Source organism: Emydura macquarii, unplaced genomic scaffold, assembly GCF_026122565.2.
Source record: "Emydura macquarii macquarii isolate MOO-44397 ecotype Brisbane River unplaced genomic scaffold, CSIRO-AGI_Emac_v2 contig_480, whole genome shotgun sequence".
Taxonomy (NCBI): domain Eukaryota; kingdom Metazoa; phylum Chordata; order Testudines; family Chelidae; genus Emydura; species Emydura macquarii.
The window spans coordinates 8,432,929-8,452,220 of NW_027130617.1; the positions used below are offsets into that span (position 1 = coordinate 8,432,929).

The 19,292-nt window shown below is 40.5% G+C and overlaps 1 protein-coding gene across 3 annotated transcripts; it reads right to left on the reverse strand.

Annotated features, from left to right (window-relative positions):
• Positions 1 to 774: 774 nt before the first annotated feature.
• Positions 775 to 14,856, reverse strand: RWDD3 (RWD domain containing 3). Of its 3 annotated transcripts, XR_010918065.1 has the most exons (5): positions 14,690 to 14,856; positions 6,049 to 6,536; positions 5,605 to 5,651; positions 1,330 to 1,445; positions 1,215 to 1,231 (listed from the first exon to the last, which is right to left on the reverse strand). XR_010918065.1 is itself a non-coding variant. In XM_067538420.1 (4 exons), exons 1-4 carry the CDS (start codon positions 14,772 to 14,774, stop codon positions 1,117 to 1,119), a joined length of 798 nt encoding a protein of 265 aa, XP_067394521.1. In that variant the 5' UTR covers positions 14,775 to 14,849; the 3' UTR covers positions 775 to 1,116. The 3 variants fall into 3 exon arrangements, 2 of the variants coding, with proteins under 2 accessions (XP_067394521.1, XP_067394520.1); XM_067538420.1 differs by lacking the exon at positions 5,605 to 5,651 and having other exon boundaries at positions 775 to 1,231; positions 6,049 to 6,530; positions 14,690 to 14,849; XM_067538419.1 differs by lacking the exon at positions 5,605 to 5,651 and having other exon boundaries at positions 775 to 1,231; positions 14,690 to 14,849.
• Between the last annotated feature and the right edge of the window lie 4,436 nt (positions 14,857 to 19,292).

Consider the following 19,292-nt stretch of genomic DNA (forward strand, 5'->3'; position numbering starts at 1 on the left):
TCAAATGGATACTGGAAAAAATGTTAGGCCTTTATCCAGCAAATAAACAAACCAGTATGAAGCTTTATGTCTACACAATCTTAACTGGCTTGTGTGGTCAGGCTGTAAGTGCACAGTCCAACAATTAGAGTTCATTTAATTTCTCACCTCATAAAACTATGCAACTATTTGAAAATAGTTTTAAAAGTAATTTAATAATTTCTAGCCTTATTGCCAGCAGAGGCACTGAGCTCCCATAATCACTGTAACTGGGCCAGCCACCTCCCATATGCCCACTTCATTGCAGCCTCCTGCTGCTCTTTATAGCGCAATCACCGTAATCTCTCCCAGGTATGGCTCATTCCATAAGCCGGATTGGCTAGCGCCAGCCCTCCAGCCCTTAAGGGGCGAACCACCCTGTTATAATCATCCTAGAGCAGAATCAAAGCAAAAAAATCATAAATCAGTTTCAATCTTGATTTTTCCATCCTGATACTTTTACAATTGGAATCTTAACTCTTACTATTTAAATTAATTGTAAAATGTCTAATGGATACATAGGAGTGGTTTGGGGATTGCGAGTTATGGGATATTAAAAATGTGTGTGCATATATATATTTAATTATTCTAAGCTTGTATTTTTAAACCATGTTTATTAATTATAATACATAGTCATACTATCACTGATTTTTTAAAAGTCATTAAATAACAAAAATAATAGATCTTTCTACCTGTGCAAGATAAAGAACCAGTTTCATAAGGATATCTTTGAAAACAAAAGAATGAAACCAAATATCTTGAAAATATATTTTAATTACAGGACAACTGGAAATGATATAATTCTAACTGAATCTCAAAGAAAAATAATAGTGATTTTCCCCCACCATCCTTAATATTTGACCTAACTGTTCAACTCAGCATTTTCTGTCAAAAGTCAATGCACAGTCAAAAACATCATCTTCCATAACATCTGGATTGCCTTTTGTTTCTTGCAAGTAGATATCGTCTTCTGGCATTTTGCTGCAGAGCAGCTTTAAAGATGTTCTCCAACAAACATTTCATTTTATCTTCTCCTAGCATCTGCTTTTTACAGTCAACTGCTGTTTTAGTCAAAGATTCCAGTGTTTTCTTTCAAATTTATTTTAACAAAGCAGGCACAAACTCAGAGAAAAGCTCAGTAAGTCCTGCAGCTTCAAATTCCTTTTGTAGTTCATCCAAAATTGAATATTCTTTGACTTCAAATGCCTGAAACCTACATTTTACAAGAGAAACACATAAATATGCCTAGATTTGTCAGAATGTAATTATCAATTCAGTTGCTTTTCTATCTGCAATAATACTAAATTATACCTTTTGTGCTCTGCCTGTACTTTTGTTTCACACAGTATGCTAATCATTTTCTCTTTGCATTTCTTTCCACTTGAATCCACATCTACCTTAGAAGTTTTCTGAAGAATCAAGTATTCCTAAATGACAAAAAAAATGAGAGTATGAAATGTCACCTATAACATCTTGGGGGTTTAGTTAAAGATCTTTTCTAAATGCAGAGTCTATTTCAGAATATTCCAAACAAACTTGGAAAGTGTTAATCCCAATCGGAGTCAATGGGATTACTCACAGCACTTAAAATTAAGCACCGTCTTAAGTGCTCTGGTGGACTGGGCCTTTACAAAGGAAAACGTTGTAGCATATCATCGTAAGGACAAATAAAGGACCCACCCACGCTAGTGGTAGATTTATACAAGTGGGGCCAAGAAGATCAGACCCCAAAAGTGTTCAGTATAAGCTCCTGGTGTTCTGAGTGACAGGGTAAGGAGTTGATCACAATGGGGCAAGAACACTTCTGTTATTAATTTTTTACCACAGATTTTCTGAGTTGGACTAATATAAAAAAAAAAAACAATTATTAAATGTTTGGAACTGCCATTAACGTATGCTCAGGAATGGCCATAAACCTATGCTCAAGTGAGATACAGTTCAATATAGACCTGCTCTCCTTTTTTGATCCATATGATAAAAAAGGCTATGTAAGGTGTGGAGATAACACATACAGAATCTGAAATAATTTGGTTTTATGGGCCGCTGATCACACAACTTAATTGAAAAAAGAAAGAAAAAGAAAAAAGGTACCAAGCTGACAGAAGGAGGGGTTACTCATCTTGTAGCATCTTTAATTCTTCTATTGTCCCTATATGTAGTGCAGTTCAATTCCTTCAGGTTGCATGTACACCCAGAACTGGAGATTTTTCTCTAGCGGTGTCTGTGTGGTCCACTCATGTGCTTTCACTTTCCTCATGCTCCGTACCAAGGGAATAAAGGGCACCGCTGCCATTTTAGTTCCTTCTTTATTGCTTGTTCCCTGTAGGGTGAAAGCCATAAAGCAGGGAAGGAGGGCGTGCAGTGCACTATCCATAGGGACAACATATCTCAAAGAATTCAAGTCACTACATGGTAAGTAACCCCTCTTCTTTGAGTGATTGCCCTATGTGTAGTGCAATTCAAAAGACTTATGACCACTATCTTTATAAGGACTCCAGGCATTGACCTCTTATGATACAACAGGCTGCAGAACTGTCCTATGGTACAACAGACTGCAGGGGCATCAGAAGCAGCTACTTGCTCCAGTGCACAGTGTTTAGTAAAAGCACAAACAGAACTCCAACCTGCTGCTTGGCAGATGTCAATAATCAGAACATCTATAAGGGACGCTACCAATACTGCCTGATCTCTATTCGGATGAGTTTTTACACTGCCCTCAAGAGAGACGTTCAACTCATAGCAGAAGAGAATGCTCCCTGAAAGACATTTTGACAGCCTGTGGGAGAAAATGGCGTTTCGTTTCATACATTCCACGAAGGAGACAAAACAGTCTAGAGGACTTTTGGAAAAGTCTTATTCTATGCAGGCAGAAGGCAAGAGCCCTGTGCATGTCCAGTGAGTGCCACACTGCTTCTTCTCTGCTAGAGAAGGATTGAGGGTAAAACACAGGTAGATGGATACTTTGGTTGATGTGAAAGTCTGACGCCACCTTAGGGACAAACTTAGGATGCAACTCCTCAGAAACCTTGTCCTTATGCAACACTGTACAGGAAGGGTCAGCGTTGAGCACCCCCAGCTCCCTGACTGTTCTGGTCAGCATGATAGCAACCAAAAATGCTACCATCATAGAAAGATGTAATAGAGAGCAGGATGCCATGTCTCAAATGGCGACTTAGTGAGGGTTGATAAAAGAAGGTTCAAGTCCCACGGTGGTACCAGTTTTGATAACAGAGGGAAGTCTTAAACCCTTAAAACACAGGCAGTGACTGGTTGGGAAAATACAGAGTAGGCATCTATTGGAAAATGAAACATGCTAATGGGGACAGGTGTACTCAGAGGAAGCTAATAGATAACCCAAGGATTGTAAGGACAAGAGGTAGTCCCATAGGTCTGGAGTTTTAGCCTGCAAAAGGGAAATTCCTTGTTGTTTACACTAAAACAAATCTTTTCCACTTTGCTTTATAGTATTTCCTGGTAGAGTACTTTTTACTGCTACTCAGGATGGCCTGTCCTTCAGATGAATAGGCCCTCTCTAACTCTGACAGTATCTAAATACTATACGCCCTCAGATGAAGCATGGCCGGTTGTACAAACCTGATAACGAGGAGGAAGCAGTCATCTGGCAAGTACATCCTGCCTGTAACAGCACCCAACCTTGTCCCACTGAATTCTGTCAACTGTAAGGGTTCCAGGGTGGACTTTTCCAGGTTCACTAGGAGGTCCAGCGTGCTGGTTGTGTCCCATGTTTCCTGGTAAGATTGCACTTCAGGTGTCAGACATCTAGGTATGGGTAAACCATTGCCAATGAAAGTGAGCTGCTACCACCAATAGTACCTTAGTAAACATGAACACCCCATCAAGAGCCCAAAGGGGAGGATCCTGTACTGATAGTGCTGTTGTCTGGCTACAAATCTCAGGAGCTTCCTCTGTGCCAGCTGAATGCCTATACAAAAGTAAAACAATGAGAGTCCTGTTGCACCTAAAAGACTAACAAATATCTGACGAAGTGGGTTTCTGCCCACGAAAGCTTATGCCCAAATAAATTTGTTAGTCTTTAAAGGTGCCACAGGACTCTACCTGTCTGGAACTACATAAAAGTAGGCATCTTTGAGATTGAGAGCTGTGAACCAATTGTCTAAATCTAGTGATGGAATCATGGATGACAGCGTCACCATCCGGAACTTCACACAACAGATAAACTTGTTCAGTTCCCTGACGTCCAGAATGGGTCTCCATCCCCCATCTTCTTGTGGACAAGAAAGTACCTTGAGTAGAATCCCTTTTCCCTTGCTGCTGGAGGTACTAGTTTTATTGCCTCCAGTTCAAGAAGCCATTTCCCCTCTTGCAGAAGGGTCCCTAAAAGAGGGTGAGGAAAGCTTTAAGGCTGGGGAGGGAAGAGAACGGGATGACGTACCCTGAAATGATTTCTAGCACCCATCTGTCTGTTGTGATTTCTGTCCAGGCAGATAGGTAGTAGGAAAGTCAGCCTACAGAGGGAGGGGAAAAACCAGAGAGGTTGTATAGATCTGGAGGGACAGTTGGTGTGCAGCTCCCAAAACTCCCATCAAAACACTGGTTTCAAGGGTAGCAGAGGTTAGGACATGAACCTCTGCCACCCTTTCTATGTGTCTGAAACTTCTCTGGGATTCCCGAGAACAGCCATGACAAGCATCTCATTACCACAGCAGTCACAATGTATGTTGCCAGTAGTCAGTCATATCTAGAGCAGTCTGAAGTCCCAATCTTGTTATCAGCCTTCCTTCATCAATCTGGGCCTGGAACTGGTCTTTAACATCCTAAGGAATCTCATCAGGGATGCTGGCAAAGATGGTGAAATTGTATTTGGCCATTAGAGCTTGGAAGTTGGAAACTCAGGATTGTAGGGAGGCTGAGAAATACGCCTCTCTCCCAAAGAGCTCAGGCCTCTTAGCTTCTTTCTCATGCAGAGTAGACCTGGATTGTTTCTGTCTGCTATTCTTGGTGGCCACTGACACCATCAAGGAGTTGGAGGTGGATGAAAGAATAAATATTCTAAAACATTCATAGGTACAAAATACCTTTTTTCAGCCTGCTTGGACATTGACGGAATCATGGAAACTGTCTGCCTGAGAGCCTTGGCAGGTTCAAGGATGGCCTTGTTTATAAGGAAAAGCCACTCTGGTTGGACCCAAACTATGTAAAATATCCAGCAATTTGTATGGTGCTTCCTGGACCTCTTCCAGAGGAAACTGAAGTGACTGCCATTCTGTTAATTAAAGTCCTGAAAGGCCTCTCAGAATTTTAAAAATATTTTGAACTATTTACAGGAAAAAGCTGAAGTAGGCAGCACAAATACCGAAGCTTCATCCTAGACCACAAGTGGTAAGAAAGAACTAAGGTGGTGGCAGTCTGGCAGCCCCCTTTATTCCTTAGGTGAAGAGCACAAGGAGAGCAGTGATTCATGCACAGACCACATGGACACTGTTAGAGAAACATCCCCAGTCATAGGTGCATGCACAACATGAAGAAACAAAAGGGAACAAAAACACTCAATAATAGTTCCATTTTATCAAGTGCAAGTTTTATGTTTTTTGAGGGGTTGTTTACCTTTCGCAGATACCATGAACTCTTTACATCATACTCCTCCACTCACCCTTACCAACAAGAGAAAACAACTTTAAGATTTGATCAAATCACAGTATATCTTTTGTAATTTTCCAGTCATTTTAAGATATCCACCCCTTCTGCCCCCGCAGGTACAGAACTCCTACTGACCTCAGGAGATGCTTTTTGTTTTGTTTTTTAAAAAAAACACAGAATATATATTTCAAGACTTCTCAGGTTAGCGATGAATAAATATGAGTTAAAGACAGCCACTGAAAGGAAACTGGACCTTACAGGAATAAAGAGATTACTGGCCTCCGTATTCCCCTAATGATCACTCAACCTGCTTCCAAATTGTTAATGTTAAAAAAAAAAAAACAACATATTCAGGCACACAACTCTCAGCAGTAAATCAACAGGACTAGTCAACATTCAATGTTTTTGCACCTTGATGCTGGTTTTCTCTCCTTGCAGAAGAATCAGTATAATCTTGCCCATGAACATCAGTCTTCCAGTCAGCCTTAGATCTGAAGTCCATTCTTCTACAGTTTTGACATATTTTGCCTTAGCTCTCATGTGATCTAAATGCAAAAGGACAGTCCATATACCATCCTCTGTACTTACGCATCTTGACAAAGTACTTTTTTCATTGCAAACTGAAGTTTCTGATTGACCAATGATGTGCTTAAGATTCTGTTGTATCCAGAGGACCAGCTCATGTACCATGGGTTCAGAAAGATGTCTCTTGGCTTGCTCGAGTAATCTTTCTTTCACATCCTTACACTGTGCCCTTGTAAGCTGTTCTGAATTAATGGAGATATTTGGCAGGCTTGAGGGATAGCTGACCGGCAAGTGAAATGACAGCTTTAACAGTATAGCTGAATCCAAACGTCCTTTCACGCTGGTTTGAATTCTAAATGTGATTCCATCTGTCTCTGGAAGGCATTCAAAAATAATCATAAACTGCATATAAATTACAAACTTCAGTAGCACATAAGTAAGTTGCACGTTATTTTCTTTCTTAAAAAATTCAGTTCAAGTGACTGATGTTCTTCATAGAAAATTTCTTAAGCTATAAGTCTCCTCCTTACATGGGCTCCTGAATGAAATGTTTGCATTCCATACCAGGAGGAAAGTTATTAACATATTCTAAAGAGAGAGTCACACCTTTTTACTCCTTTCAAGTCTTGACTAGTCAGTAACACAAAGGATTTCCTCACAAGTAAAAATCTGTACCTCATTAGCAACAGTGAGGGCAACTGAAATAAGGATTCTTCACAAGCACTCAGCATTGGCTTAAGTCTGCTCCTATCAAAGTTACCATCAACTTCACTGGGAGTGAGGTTAGGTCAATAAAGTACTTCTGAAGATTCCAACCTTAAAGAACGGTTCTGCACTAAAAATAGCATTGAGGGGTTTCATGATTTCAGCAACTTCTAAAGCAAATGTGCTCAATTTACAAGTTAAAAGGTGTTTTTTCCAAACTCTTTCTTGGATTCCAGAGTCAACACTGGCTTGTGACTCATCTCCAGGAACAAAGGTTCTGAATGCCAAATTCTATCCAAAGTTGTACCTACACAAAATGAGCCATCAGTGGAGTTGAACAGTTAGGCAACCAAACAACCTTAACTCTGTTCTGTAGTGACACCATAAGAAAACAATATTGAACAGATCTTCAAAAATCTCATCTGAAATGACAAACACTAAAATACCTCCATCAGAATCATACGGTTATTAGTTGATATCACTACAGGGAAGAGTTAAGGTTTTTTGGGTGCCCTAACTGCATTTCCATATTTTAACATGTTCAGATTTATTTAAAGTTCAAAATTAGCTCTGATTTTTCAATGTTTACAACACTTGATTTTGGGAGAATTACAACATTTCTGTAGTGCATTTTACCCTAAATTACTGATATGTATTTTCAAGGTTAACTCCATCAACATAGTTTTTTGTTGTTTGATTGGTTGGTTGGGTTTGATTTTTTGTCTGGAAATATTTTGGAGTATAAATCATTGTTCAAGTGTTATAGAGGGACTTTTTCTAGTAAGTAACATACAGATCAAAATGCTACACACTGGATAAAGTGGTTATAGGCAGCATTACAGCTTGATTCCCACATAAGTATAAAACTGACTGTCACATAATAAATCACACAAACAAAGGCAGTGAAATTGGAAATCCCATATATGATAATTTCTAATATAACACCCTTTTTTGATTAAGATATGGCTCACAGAGAAATAAAACAAAACTTCATTACGTAAAAAGAAGAGACAAAGATATAACCTAATCTGGCTACACAGCAATAAGAGAAAAAGAGGGCCTTCAATAAAAAGTTCTTCCTCAGATCTTCTCTGCTTCAAACCCCTGATGTGTTCCAACACTTCACCCCATTTCTTTAAAAAGTTGCTAATATGTCAAGTTGTTTTACTCTATGAGGGCAAGAGGAGACAGATTTGAAAGACGGAGTAAAGCAGACAAGTTTCAGATGAGTTCTTCGGAAGCAACTTGTCTTCTTACCACCACCCTCGTTTTACTTTCCCTTTACATGATAGGCAGCTGAAGAATGTCATTGCTGACACTGTCAACCCACCTCAGTGCCCTCTATAACATAACAATTGAACCTTGTTTAATAAATGAAACAACATGAAAATGATTTGGACACTCTGGCACTCTTTTAAGAAATCAGCCATAGTTTTGTTTCCATCTAGTTCATACAAAGAACCCTCTGTAACACTGTTGTCATAAAATAACATTAATAACCAAGCCCTTCATACCGAATGATCAAACACTAAGATTACACTCAGAAAGGTCTCCAAACACTTACAGTCATCCTCATTCTGAATAAAAACACAGGGCCAAATCCAACACTGGCAGTAGAGGATGCAAATCCATTGAATTCAATTGAGTTGCACATGCTCAGTTTGTTGGGACCTTCAGTATTAATATCAGGATTTTCAAAAATGCCTTTGGGCATTAAAGGCCAGATTTATAAAGGTATTTAGGTGCCTAACCACCATTTACCAGCCCAATCCTCATTCACTTTCAAAGGGAATCCCTTGAAAATCCCACCCTTTACAGTTTTTTAAAAGCAAATTTAATGTTCATGAAAGGTGCCAGTTTGAGAGCAGATTTAAGTCTCCAGATCAATGCCTAGCATGGACATATCTAGGTGCTCCATCCATAGGCAGTGGCCCGTTGGCCATGTAGTTGTTGCCCCACAATCCTGCCAATGGACCTCAACCCTGACCTATAAAAATTGCTCCTCATGTACGAGTTTAATATTCATCCTCATTCAGTCTTTGGCCTCTCTGCTGAAATTGCCAGTTATAATTATTTGTTTTGTGGTTGTGAAAAGTTTGTGTATAGTTTGCTATGTTTATTTTTCTCTCTCTCTCTCTCTGAAGTTAATAGGGGAAAAAATATAACTTGTTTTGTAGTAGCACCTAGGGTCCTAATCCCATTGTGTTAGGCTCTCTACATATACACACACGACAAACCCTGCCTTGAAGTGTTTAAAATTTAAATATCTAAATATTATAATGTGTAATTACAGTCTAAGTAACTGTAATGGTAGTTTTCTATAACATGGACACCTGGTCACTCAGAACTATAAGGAGACCATCCTTTTGTCTCTCATACATCACTAAATAGGCATCAAATGGCAATTACTTGGTCATTACCACCTGAGGAGAAGGGCTCTATATTCCATTTCCAATCTTTTGAGTCACACAGTCCTCCCCACTCTGCTTTGTGACTGAAACATTTTATATTACATTTGTAACAAAGCATGAGAGAGTTCATCATTAATGTCCAAACTCACTAGGCTGACCCAGAGGGGGGAGGAATCTTCACCAAGCCCACAGTTCTCTAGACAGCAGAGATAATAGGAAGATCCACCTAGCAGCGGATTCCCCAGCTTTACTATTAGCTTCCCCATGCCCCCAACATCGGCCACACATGGACCTTGCACATACTTTAGCTCTGTGTTGCACATGAAGTGACCTGCACAACCCTTCTTACTCCCGCCTCTGTACGGCACAACAGGTGCATTGCCAGCAAGAGTGAAGGCTGTATTTGCCCAACAGTACTAAGCATTTTTATATTCTTCTCCTTGCAACATCTTACTTATTGCCAGTATTGCCAGTGAATTTTAAAATTCATACACTAAAATCAACTGGAGAGTAATTCATTGCCTGCTTAATTACTGCAACAGAAAAAGATGTTACCTTACTGGTAATCCTACGAGAGTTTTGTCACTTACTTGTGGCCCCAGATCCCACTGACTCAGAAGTAACTGATGGGGTGACAGACAAACCAATTATACCCCTCTGGCAAGAATCTCTTGCTGCAGCAATCACATCTGTAAGCCTGCAACAATCTCACACCTTTCACCATGGGAAACACATCGCTGTGATGGTGAACTAATCTGAAAGAAGCAGCGCAGTAGCAAATCTAGAGGTGTATGGTTCCAAGCCATCATGAAAAAGGGCATTAAAAACCAGCCATGCTCATTTATGTCTGCTGTAGACACTTAACTTTTACACAGAATACTGGTGCAAAATCTTTGTGGTCTTAGAATTTAAAAAATATCTGAAAATATATTTAAAGTTGGTTTAAACATGATAATGCCCTTTTATACACTGAGTTTGTAGTCTGCTTGCAGCAAAAAGACAGCAAATGATCAGCACCTTTCACAACTGGACTTTACAGAAACTATTCCTATGTTTGCACAAACTACAGTGCCTGAGTTGACATCATAGCAAAATGGTGATATCTGAAATAAAGAGCAGCATATTACCGTTTTGATGACATTTAATGTGCTAATAAAACTGAACCAAGTACAGGGCTTTTCTGGTTGTTTGGGGTCTTTTTTACACACATCCTCTCTCCCCTTCCCCCCTACCCCTCACCTCAAGCATGCTTATGAGTAAATTCAGCTCTGGCACACTTCAGATTTTTTCTTATGTTCCATGTCAGCCAGAGAGATTCCCTTCTCTCTTGCCCAAAGACATTTTATATAACATATACAGTCCATTTTAACTCAGAAACTGGCACCTACAAAAGTACAAGTCTGAATATGTAAATATATATTTTATTGCAAAATTGCTAAATAAACTAGAAAGAAGAGGATGGATTAACTAGTAAATTATGGAATTCTATCTGTAATACTAATCCTTCCAAAGAGACATGTAAGGTATGAGAGACATACTGTAATGAGCTCATTTAAATTCATCAACACATCATTTTTAATAAAAACATCTTTTGCATCTTGAGCACAACACTGTTAAACCTTGGAAAGCTAATGCTTTTAGTCTATCAAGAGATGTGCAGGAGCTGCTTCTTACATCCCTCAAAACCATCAGTCTCTACAGGACCCCTTTCTGACATGTGGATTTCTACCCAGAAATAATCCTAAATTTCTCAGGAATCACATCATTTATCATAGCAACCTTAATGTAAAGTATCTCTATGAACTGTTTATTAATGACAAGTTGTATTATCAGAGAAAATTAAAAGCATAAGCAAACAGATACTGCAAGACCTGTTTGCACAAACTCAGGGGTTCTGCATCTCTAATCAAAAAAAGCAGGAAAGTCCCTACAAAATGAATCAGTTACCAAACAATGTCCACACCCAAAGTGTTTTCCAGATTCCAGTGAAGAATGCTAGAGATCAGTCTGAGAAAAAGGAGACCAATGGATCATAAGGACAGCTTGGTTAAAAGCCATGCAAAGACATATAACATTAAGGTAATTTAAATATAATAATGTGTTCATTTGTACTCATGGTATTTCATTCTATGTTCTAAAAAGGGTTTTGAGCCTTTTATATTTAATCACTTAGGAACATCTGAGACCACTTCTCTCTGTATATGTAAAAGGTACAACTCCTCTAATGGAATCCAAAAAAATAGAGAAGTGTGCAATTTTTGGGAAAGATTGTATTTTAATACAATACCCTGCTAAGTTAGTTAACTGTAGTCTGGATGCTGCAGTTTAAAATCATGCTTGTAATCATTTTTCTGAAAAATTAGATTTTTGTTTAGTAAAAATTAAACTTCAACTTTTTCAGTTAAAACATTTTAGCTAAGATGTTTTAAAACCATGACTTTTAATTCTAGTCTAGGAAAACCATAATGTGTATCATATCAGGGGGACCCAGTCACAATACAATTCTATTTTGTAGTGTAGACATCATTAAAAGTGCCCCTGAATTATGCTAATGCCTTTGGCAGTCTAAGAGTTTGTGTACAAACAAACTACCCCTGAAATAATTCAATCAATCAGTTTAAATCACACCTTTTGTTATTTTGGTGCAAATCTGTGTGTGGACATGCATTTCATAATAAAAGCATCTTACTTTGATTTAGTTTAAGTCAACACCCTACTGATTTAAGTTAATAAAAACAAGAGAAACAGGTGAGTGAGGCAATATCTTTTAATGGATCAACTCCTGTTGGAGAAAAACGCAAGTTTTCAAGCTACATGGAGCTCTTCTTTAAGAGCATCCACACAGAAACTTGCACCAAATTAACAAAGGCATGAATTAAAACCAATTAAGTTGTTTCAATCCCAGTATGCCCGTAGATAAACTCTACGGCTTGATCATGGGTTGGGGGTAAAGCTATGGTCTTCTTTAAACAACTATGATTGTAACTGGTAAGGTAGACAGGGCCTATTAAGCCTGATTCTCACTTACATCACTCCAGCAGCATAAAGGGATCTTCACATGGGTAAAAACGGCCTCCTGAGAATATTTTCTCCTGGCTGCTCTAACAGCTAGCGTAATTCACCCTGCTCTCAGTCTCCAGCATAGAGGACCTGACCAGAGTGCACAACACTACAGCTATTCTCTGCTTCCCCAGGACCCACAGGGCACCCTGGGAAGCAGAGCATAAATTACAGAAGCCATCCTGAGGATGGTCTAACTTATACCAAGCAAACCCCATGCAGTCCAAGAACACGGGGAACACAAACATGCACAAAGCCACCTTTGATCCCTGCACCAAATGTAGGACAGGAGTGACTGAGATTCAGGCCCCAAGTACACACTGATACCACCTATTAAACATTTCTTATACAACCTTATGTGGCCTTCAAGCCTTGTTACTTATCTCAAGCATAACTGCTTATCAGGTTAGCTACACTTTTCTGCTGGCAGGTGGCAAATTCTGATTGGTGTCATTTGCCTATTATTTGCTGCATGCAGTGCCAATGTTGGGAACTGGAGGAGGTAGCAAACTGTGACAGGAGAGTGACACCCATTAGGATTTGCCCTGTGCCAAAGATGCAAACAGTAAAAGATACATGGTACGAAACTGACAGGCAAAAGACACCTTTCTGAATCTGCTACCACTAATAAAAGGTAAGAAATTAAATGAGTTACTTACAGTAGCATTTTTTGTGATGGGAAGGCATGCAAAAATAGATTAAACTATCAGAATTTGCTTCCTGTAGCAAATTCTGACAGTGAAGCATTTTATAATACTACAATCCAAAGAAGCTAAGTGTTTCTGCAACATATTGGAAGCATATTTAACGTGCATTAGTGCTGTTTAGCAGTCTAATAGTGAACTTCAGCAAACCACCACAGAGGAGTCTAGGGTTCTTCAGTGTCGGCTGGCAGAAGAACGAAATGCTTAGCACAGCTTACAAGCAGATGCTGGGATACAGGAAGGATACAAGGGTAGTGCTTGCTGTGAGGGCACTTTTATAGAAAGGTTTTTAATTTTCATAGATATTAGAGACCTCTTAGATCACTCAGTCTATACCCTGGAAAGCACAAACCCTGAGAGAAAGTGCATCCATATTAAACAGATAAGATAGTACACCTGATAAAAAAAAAAAGGAACAAGCCTAGGAAAATCATTAGGGACGTGAAACAGCTTCAATTTGAGAAGAGATTAATAAGACTGGGACTATTTAGCTTAGAAAAGAGACAGCTAAAAGGGGATATGATAAAGAGCTATAAAATCTTGAATGGTATGGAGAAAGTAAATAAGCAATTGTTATTTACACCTTCACATAATACAAGAATCAGGGCTCACCCAATGAAATTAATAGGCAGCAGGTTTAAAACACAGGGAAGTCCTTCTTCACACAATGCACAGTCAACACATGGAACTCATTGCCAGGGCATACTATGAAGGCCAAAAGCGTAACTGGGTTTACAAAATAATTAAATAAGCTATTAGCCAAGATGGTCAGGAGCAGAAACCCTGTCTAAACCTCTGTCTGCCAGAAGCTGGGATTGGATCACTCTGTAATTGTCCTTTCTATTCATTCCCTCTGAAGCATCTGGCACCAGCCACTGTCACAAGACAGGACACTGGAGTAGAGGGACCATTGAGCTGACCCATGATGGCCGTTCTTATAAGCTTTAGAACAGCAGAGAGTTAAAGGAACAAGGTACCAGTTTTCCAGGGGAGGAGACAGCTGTCTCCCTTACAATTTGTCAGACAATGCATATCAGGGCCCAGCACTCCACCCCGCACAGGATGGACCCGTGTATTCAGGACACACTTGGAAAAAGCTGCATAGGACTGAGAAAGAAAGGGGGCACCATGTCAAATACTGGCTGGATTAGCCACCACCCCACCTTTGCCCCATCCCGCTCACCCACAGAAATCTCCCCGACACACTCAAGCGCTAAGGAGCCAGGTCGGTAGGTAGGCGAGGAAAAGAGGCGAGGGAAGTGGGAGCCCTCGCTACTCAGGAGAGGAAGTGTTGCCTAGTGGTCAGGGCTCCGGGGAGCCTGGCCTCCCTCCAGGACTCAGCTTTGCAGCCTACTGGCTACTTGGCCTGGGGCAAAGCGGCATCTCCGCGGGGCGGGGCTCAGGGGGCTGCGGAAATAAACGCCGCCGTGCGACCTGACCCAGTCTCACCCGACGGGACCCGCGCAGGCCGGGGGCCGCCAGCTCCACGAGCCGAGCCCAGCCCAGATAGGGTGTGTGCGCGGCGGGGCGGGGCGGGGCGGGCCGGGCCGGGCCGTGTGGGGGCAACCCGCCGGCTCTAGCGCCCTGCACTAGCCGGCGCAGCAGCAGGAGCAGGAGCCCAGCCCCGCCCGCAGCCGCGACAGTCACCTGACACCGCCAGCAGCGCGCACTCCTCCGGCTGGCAGTAAATAGCCCTCAGAGCCGAGAACTCCTCCAGCGCCAGCGCCGACATGGCGGCAGCCGCCGGCCTCTGCCCCCGGCCAAGCGAAGCGCTCGCGGCTGCCCCCCGTGCTCGGGGCGGGCCGCACACAGTCCCACCCACCCTCACCCTCAGGCCGCGCCCCTTCCCCGTCCGCCCTCGCGAGACCCTGCCTCCGCCCCGGCCGCCGGGACACGGGAGAGAGCCAGGGCCTAGGGGGCGCTCTCCGGCCCGAGTCCCGCCGCAGCCAGCTGCCCCTGGGGGGCGGACGGAGCTAGGCGCCCGCTTCCCCCCCCCCCCCGTCACCTTCGCGGCGCGGACCCTGCGGCGGAGTGGCCCAGTCCTTCCGCCAGAAGCAGGATTCCGAGGCCAGGCACCAGACTCTGGCCCTTTCCTGGCTCGGGTATGGATGGACAAACCAAACGAGTTGTTAAGTGCACAGTCGCGCTCCAAGCAATGAGGCAGAGGCCGTGTCCGAGTGTCCCCTCCCAGCCTTGCTGCTCCCTGGATCTCCCAGCGGGTACAGGCTAACACCCAACAATTGTCTTTGGAGGCTCAGGAAAGGAAGTGCTTCCCAGTGGTTAGTATCAAGGATTGTAGGAGCCGCCAGCACGTGCCTGCAGTTTTCAGCTCTGCAACCTGCTTGTTGTTGGCCTGGGACAAACTCATTTAGCCTTTCTGGGCCTCAGCTTACTCCTCTCTAAAATGGGGATAAAATTTGGTTTAATCAATTAACAAAGCTGGCAAAATGCTTTGAGACGCAATGAAAAGCACCACGTGGTACTAAACTGTAATAATAAAAGTAAATAGAGATGGGGATTATAGTATTTTATCTGGTAGTAAATACTATAGTTAAATTTCCAGTGAGGGGGAATAATACTTCAGGGCACCTGGCAGTTTTGCATCAGAGATCAAGTACAGTCATTGGACTCCTGAACTGCTATGCAAGTACCCAAGTGATGATAATGAATGCTTTTTTAATTGCTCCAATATGAATGGACACTTCCCTGTATTTAGTGCTGAGCCATATCGGCAGACACAGTCAGTTTTCATAGACATTTCCTTTTTAAAAATGTTGCATCAACAAAATTCTTCTAAGACCGTTAATTAAAAATATTATCATTTGTATCACAGTGGCATCTAGTGAACCAAACCATGGTGCTGTACTATACCCTGAAGAATTTACAATCTAAACAGACAAGAGTGGGAAAATTATTATCTCTTTTTATAGGTGGGAAGCTGAGGTGTAGAGAGATTAAATTACTTACTCAAGATCACACAGGAAGCCTGGGCAAAACCTAGAATTGTACCTATATCTCCTAAATCCCCATCCACTGCCTTCATCCTTCCTTCCTCGCTAATGGTCAACATCTAGAGAAGGCCCCTCTGCAGTTTGCTCTTATAGCTGGAGTTATAAGGTTTATATCTAACATCAGGGTGGTATGATGAACAATGAGATAGCATTAAATATTGTCTGTATTTAAAAGTCCCCACACTCCAGTTGTGGCAGGATGCTATAAAGATTCTACAAAAACTGACACATCAGTGGGGCTCATTTATTAGCATTTTATTATTTAAAAAGCAGTTTTTGAAAACTGCAAAATAAACCTGCTGCTATTTTTAATTCCTTAAATCCTGTTAAAATAATAAAGAAATATTGGGAGGCTGAGCTGAGAATGAGTGAAACAGTGTGAAAAACAACAGGACCGAACCTGTCAGAAGAGTTGGTAGGTAATTCCTGAAGCTGTCAGGAAAGCATCTGTGGAAATTAGCCTTAAAATTGCCTCATTCTGTTATGAAGAACTTTCTTGCCACAATTTTTTTCTCCTCTTTTCCTAATCCACTTTGCATATTCCATTGTACATGTTTAAATAAAAAAAAGAAGTCAATGTAAATGTCTTTTAAATTGACACTATCACAAGACATTGAGGTCCCTATGAATAAGTTACTGTACTCTGACATTTGGAAATCATCAAATGAGACAGTATAATGTCAGCCTGATATTTCTCACACTATGAAAATACCAGCTTCATGTCAAAAATCTAAATTCCATCTTAATGTAATAAATTTTCTTGTATTCACAGACTAGTGAAATTGCTAAATATTTAAATGTGAAATGAACTTCTACAGTACAGCCTGGCCTTCATATTCCATTATTATTAAATTGGAAGTCAAGATCTCTTTTCCTCTTTTTAAAAAAATTCTTCAAACATTGTGGTGTTTGATAGAATAACATTAGTAGCCCTTACTTCTTCAAAGGGATGCTTTCCCAGCAACACAAGGCAAATAGTTCAAAATTCCCCAGCTCTTCTGAGTCAGTCTATCTTATAACAGCTCAGGCATCCTGTCATAAAATGGATTTAACTCTGATGGTGTCAATATTTTCCACGTTACTTAACACAGCATACAGCATATGGGCCTCAATACATAAACACCAATGTCTTTGGTAAGACTCTGATCTTCACAGGGCTATTTTAAAAATAGGTATTGTCCGACACTATGATCACTCACCCCAACGAATGAGAAGCTGCATCATTGCTGATTATTATTTATATTTTAGACCTCTCTATTCCACCAAATTATTTGACTTAACCCACAGCAGAGCAACAGAAACGCAGTTGGAGAGGAAAGAGAGCAGCATGGAATGTTCCTGTCCATATACTTGCCATCAGTTTCTCCACTTACTCTCTGTACAAGCTGCCTGTCCAAAATCGAAAGGAGGAGGGCCAGGGAACAGGTGGTCCATGTGCTCCGTTGCTCTTTCTAGGCATCCCTAAAAACGTGCAAAAGAGGGATTTCATTCATGATGCTCAAAGTATCATTAGCTTCCCCTTTTAGGGGCCACAGAACACAGATCTTGGCTAGCAGCCAATAACAATTGTAACAGGGATGGCTGAGATGTGGGGGTGAGAGAAGCATTGAGGGGTAGACTCTGTAAAACTAGGCAGGGTTCCAGTTGGTTTGGTTCAGGTTTCCTACAGATCCCTGACCTATGTTCCCCACCCTCTATAGCATATAGGCACTAATCACACATATGGGCTGCTGCATCAGATTCTCTAATCCTACCCAACCCTTTGGGAAAATGCTTCCCTTCCCCAGATCGTTTTATGCGGTGCACTGATATGGGAACCACTAGACTCTGTTCTGACAAACACATACATGAGTAACTTTACATGTGAATATAATTTATGAGCTCAAGAGGACTATTCACCTGTGTAAAGTTACTCATGTACCTAAGTGTTTGCTGAATCAGAACCATAATTAACTTGTGGGACTTTAAATTATAGCATGGTTGCTTTATGACAACATTGTGGAGTACTATGCAAATGTGACTTTAACAGAATAAAGAGTGCCTTTTTAAGAAAAGCTTTCCATTACTTGGTGATATAAAAAATGCATAAAGATCTCATGTAATTTGTTGTTGGGACAAAGTCAGAGAACATATGGTAAACACATACGGTATTTGTAGCCTTAGCTGAAATGAGAAACCACAAGTTACCTAATCCATCCAGGGTATGAATATATTGCTTAAATTTCCACACAGAAGCTTCACTAGTTTGAAAGAGCCTATCTTACAGCTTTGGATTAGACATCATAACAACAAGCACTTTATTGGTCTCTTTATAACAACAAAGATACAGATAAAAAACCAACTGCAAATTACACATTGTAAAAGAACTTTGATTTTAACTTTAAAAATACTTAATATCTATCTGACAGACACTGTACTTCTCAATGAACTCAATATCTGCTGTATTATTTATACTGCCATTTATGTTAGGAAAAATAAACTTCTTGGGCACATGATGTAATTCCCAGACTTTCTAGGCAAACATGAAATTCTACTAACTTGACAAAACATTTCCCTTCTCATTTTTCCAATATACACAATATACACATTAACCAGATCTACAATAGCTTTATTTGGAAAATCTCCTACTGTTGCACCAGAAATAGTGCAGATCCTATCATCTCTGCTGTAGCAATGATGGCAGAGCACAGCCATTTTTACCACATAGACCTGTTCCATGTAGCATTAGATGACATGGAGTTGGTTTTTTTTGTTTTTGTTTTTTTTTTGAGTTAGCAAATGGTCTGTACTAACATTCCCACTGTAACTACCACTAACACTAGCTAGTGAAATGGTGGAAGATTCCCAAAACATGCTAGTACAGACACAGCTATAGAGAGCTAGATGTAAAACTACCCCAAATAAGACAAGAAAGTCAATACAATTTTTAAATGGACACATCCATGGAAGATGTGAAAAAGATTTAATAAAAACTGAAGGGAGATTTTCTTCTTGCATTCTAAAAATTATAAATGTGAATTCCGCATATGCATTGTCTCCAATAGAGCTAGTCAAAAATCTTCCATCAAAATTTTGGACAAAAAATTGCTCTTTTCAAAACAAAAATTTTGGCAGAAAAAAATTAATTTAATTTGGAATTAAAAAATATTTGATGAAAAACACACTTTTTTACAACAAAACTTTTCGGTAAATATGTTTTCCATTTTTTTTTTTATTTGGTATTTGTTTTTTTAAGTTTT

Bases quoted from the DNA above. Each gene is read 5' to 3' on its own strand.
- RWDD3 (XM_067538419.1), bottom strand. From the start codon at position 14,774: ATGTCGGCGCTGGCGCTGGAGGAGTTCTCGGCTCTGAGGGCTATTTAC. The intron at 6,537-14,689 runs GTGACTGTCGCG...AATGCCTTCCAG, and splicing joins CGCGCTGCTGGCGGTGTCAG to AGACAGATGGAATCACATTT. The intron at 1,446-6,048 runs GTGCAAAAACAT...TTTGTCATTTAG, and splicing joins GAGAGAAAACCAGCATCAAG to GAATACTTGATTCTTCAGAA.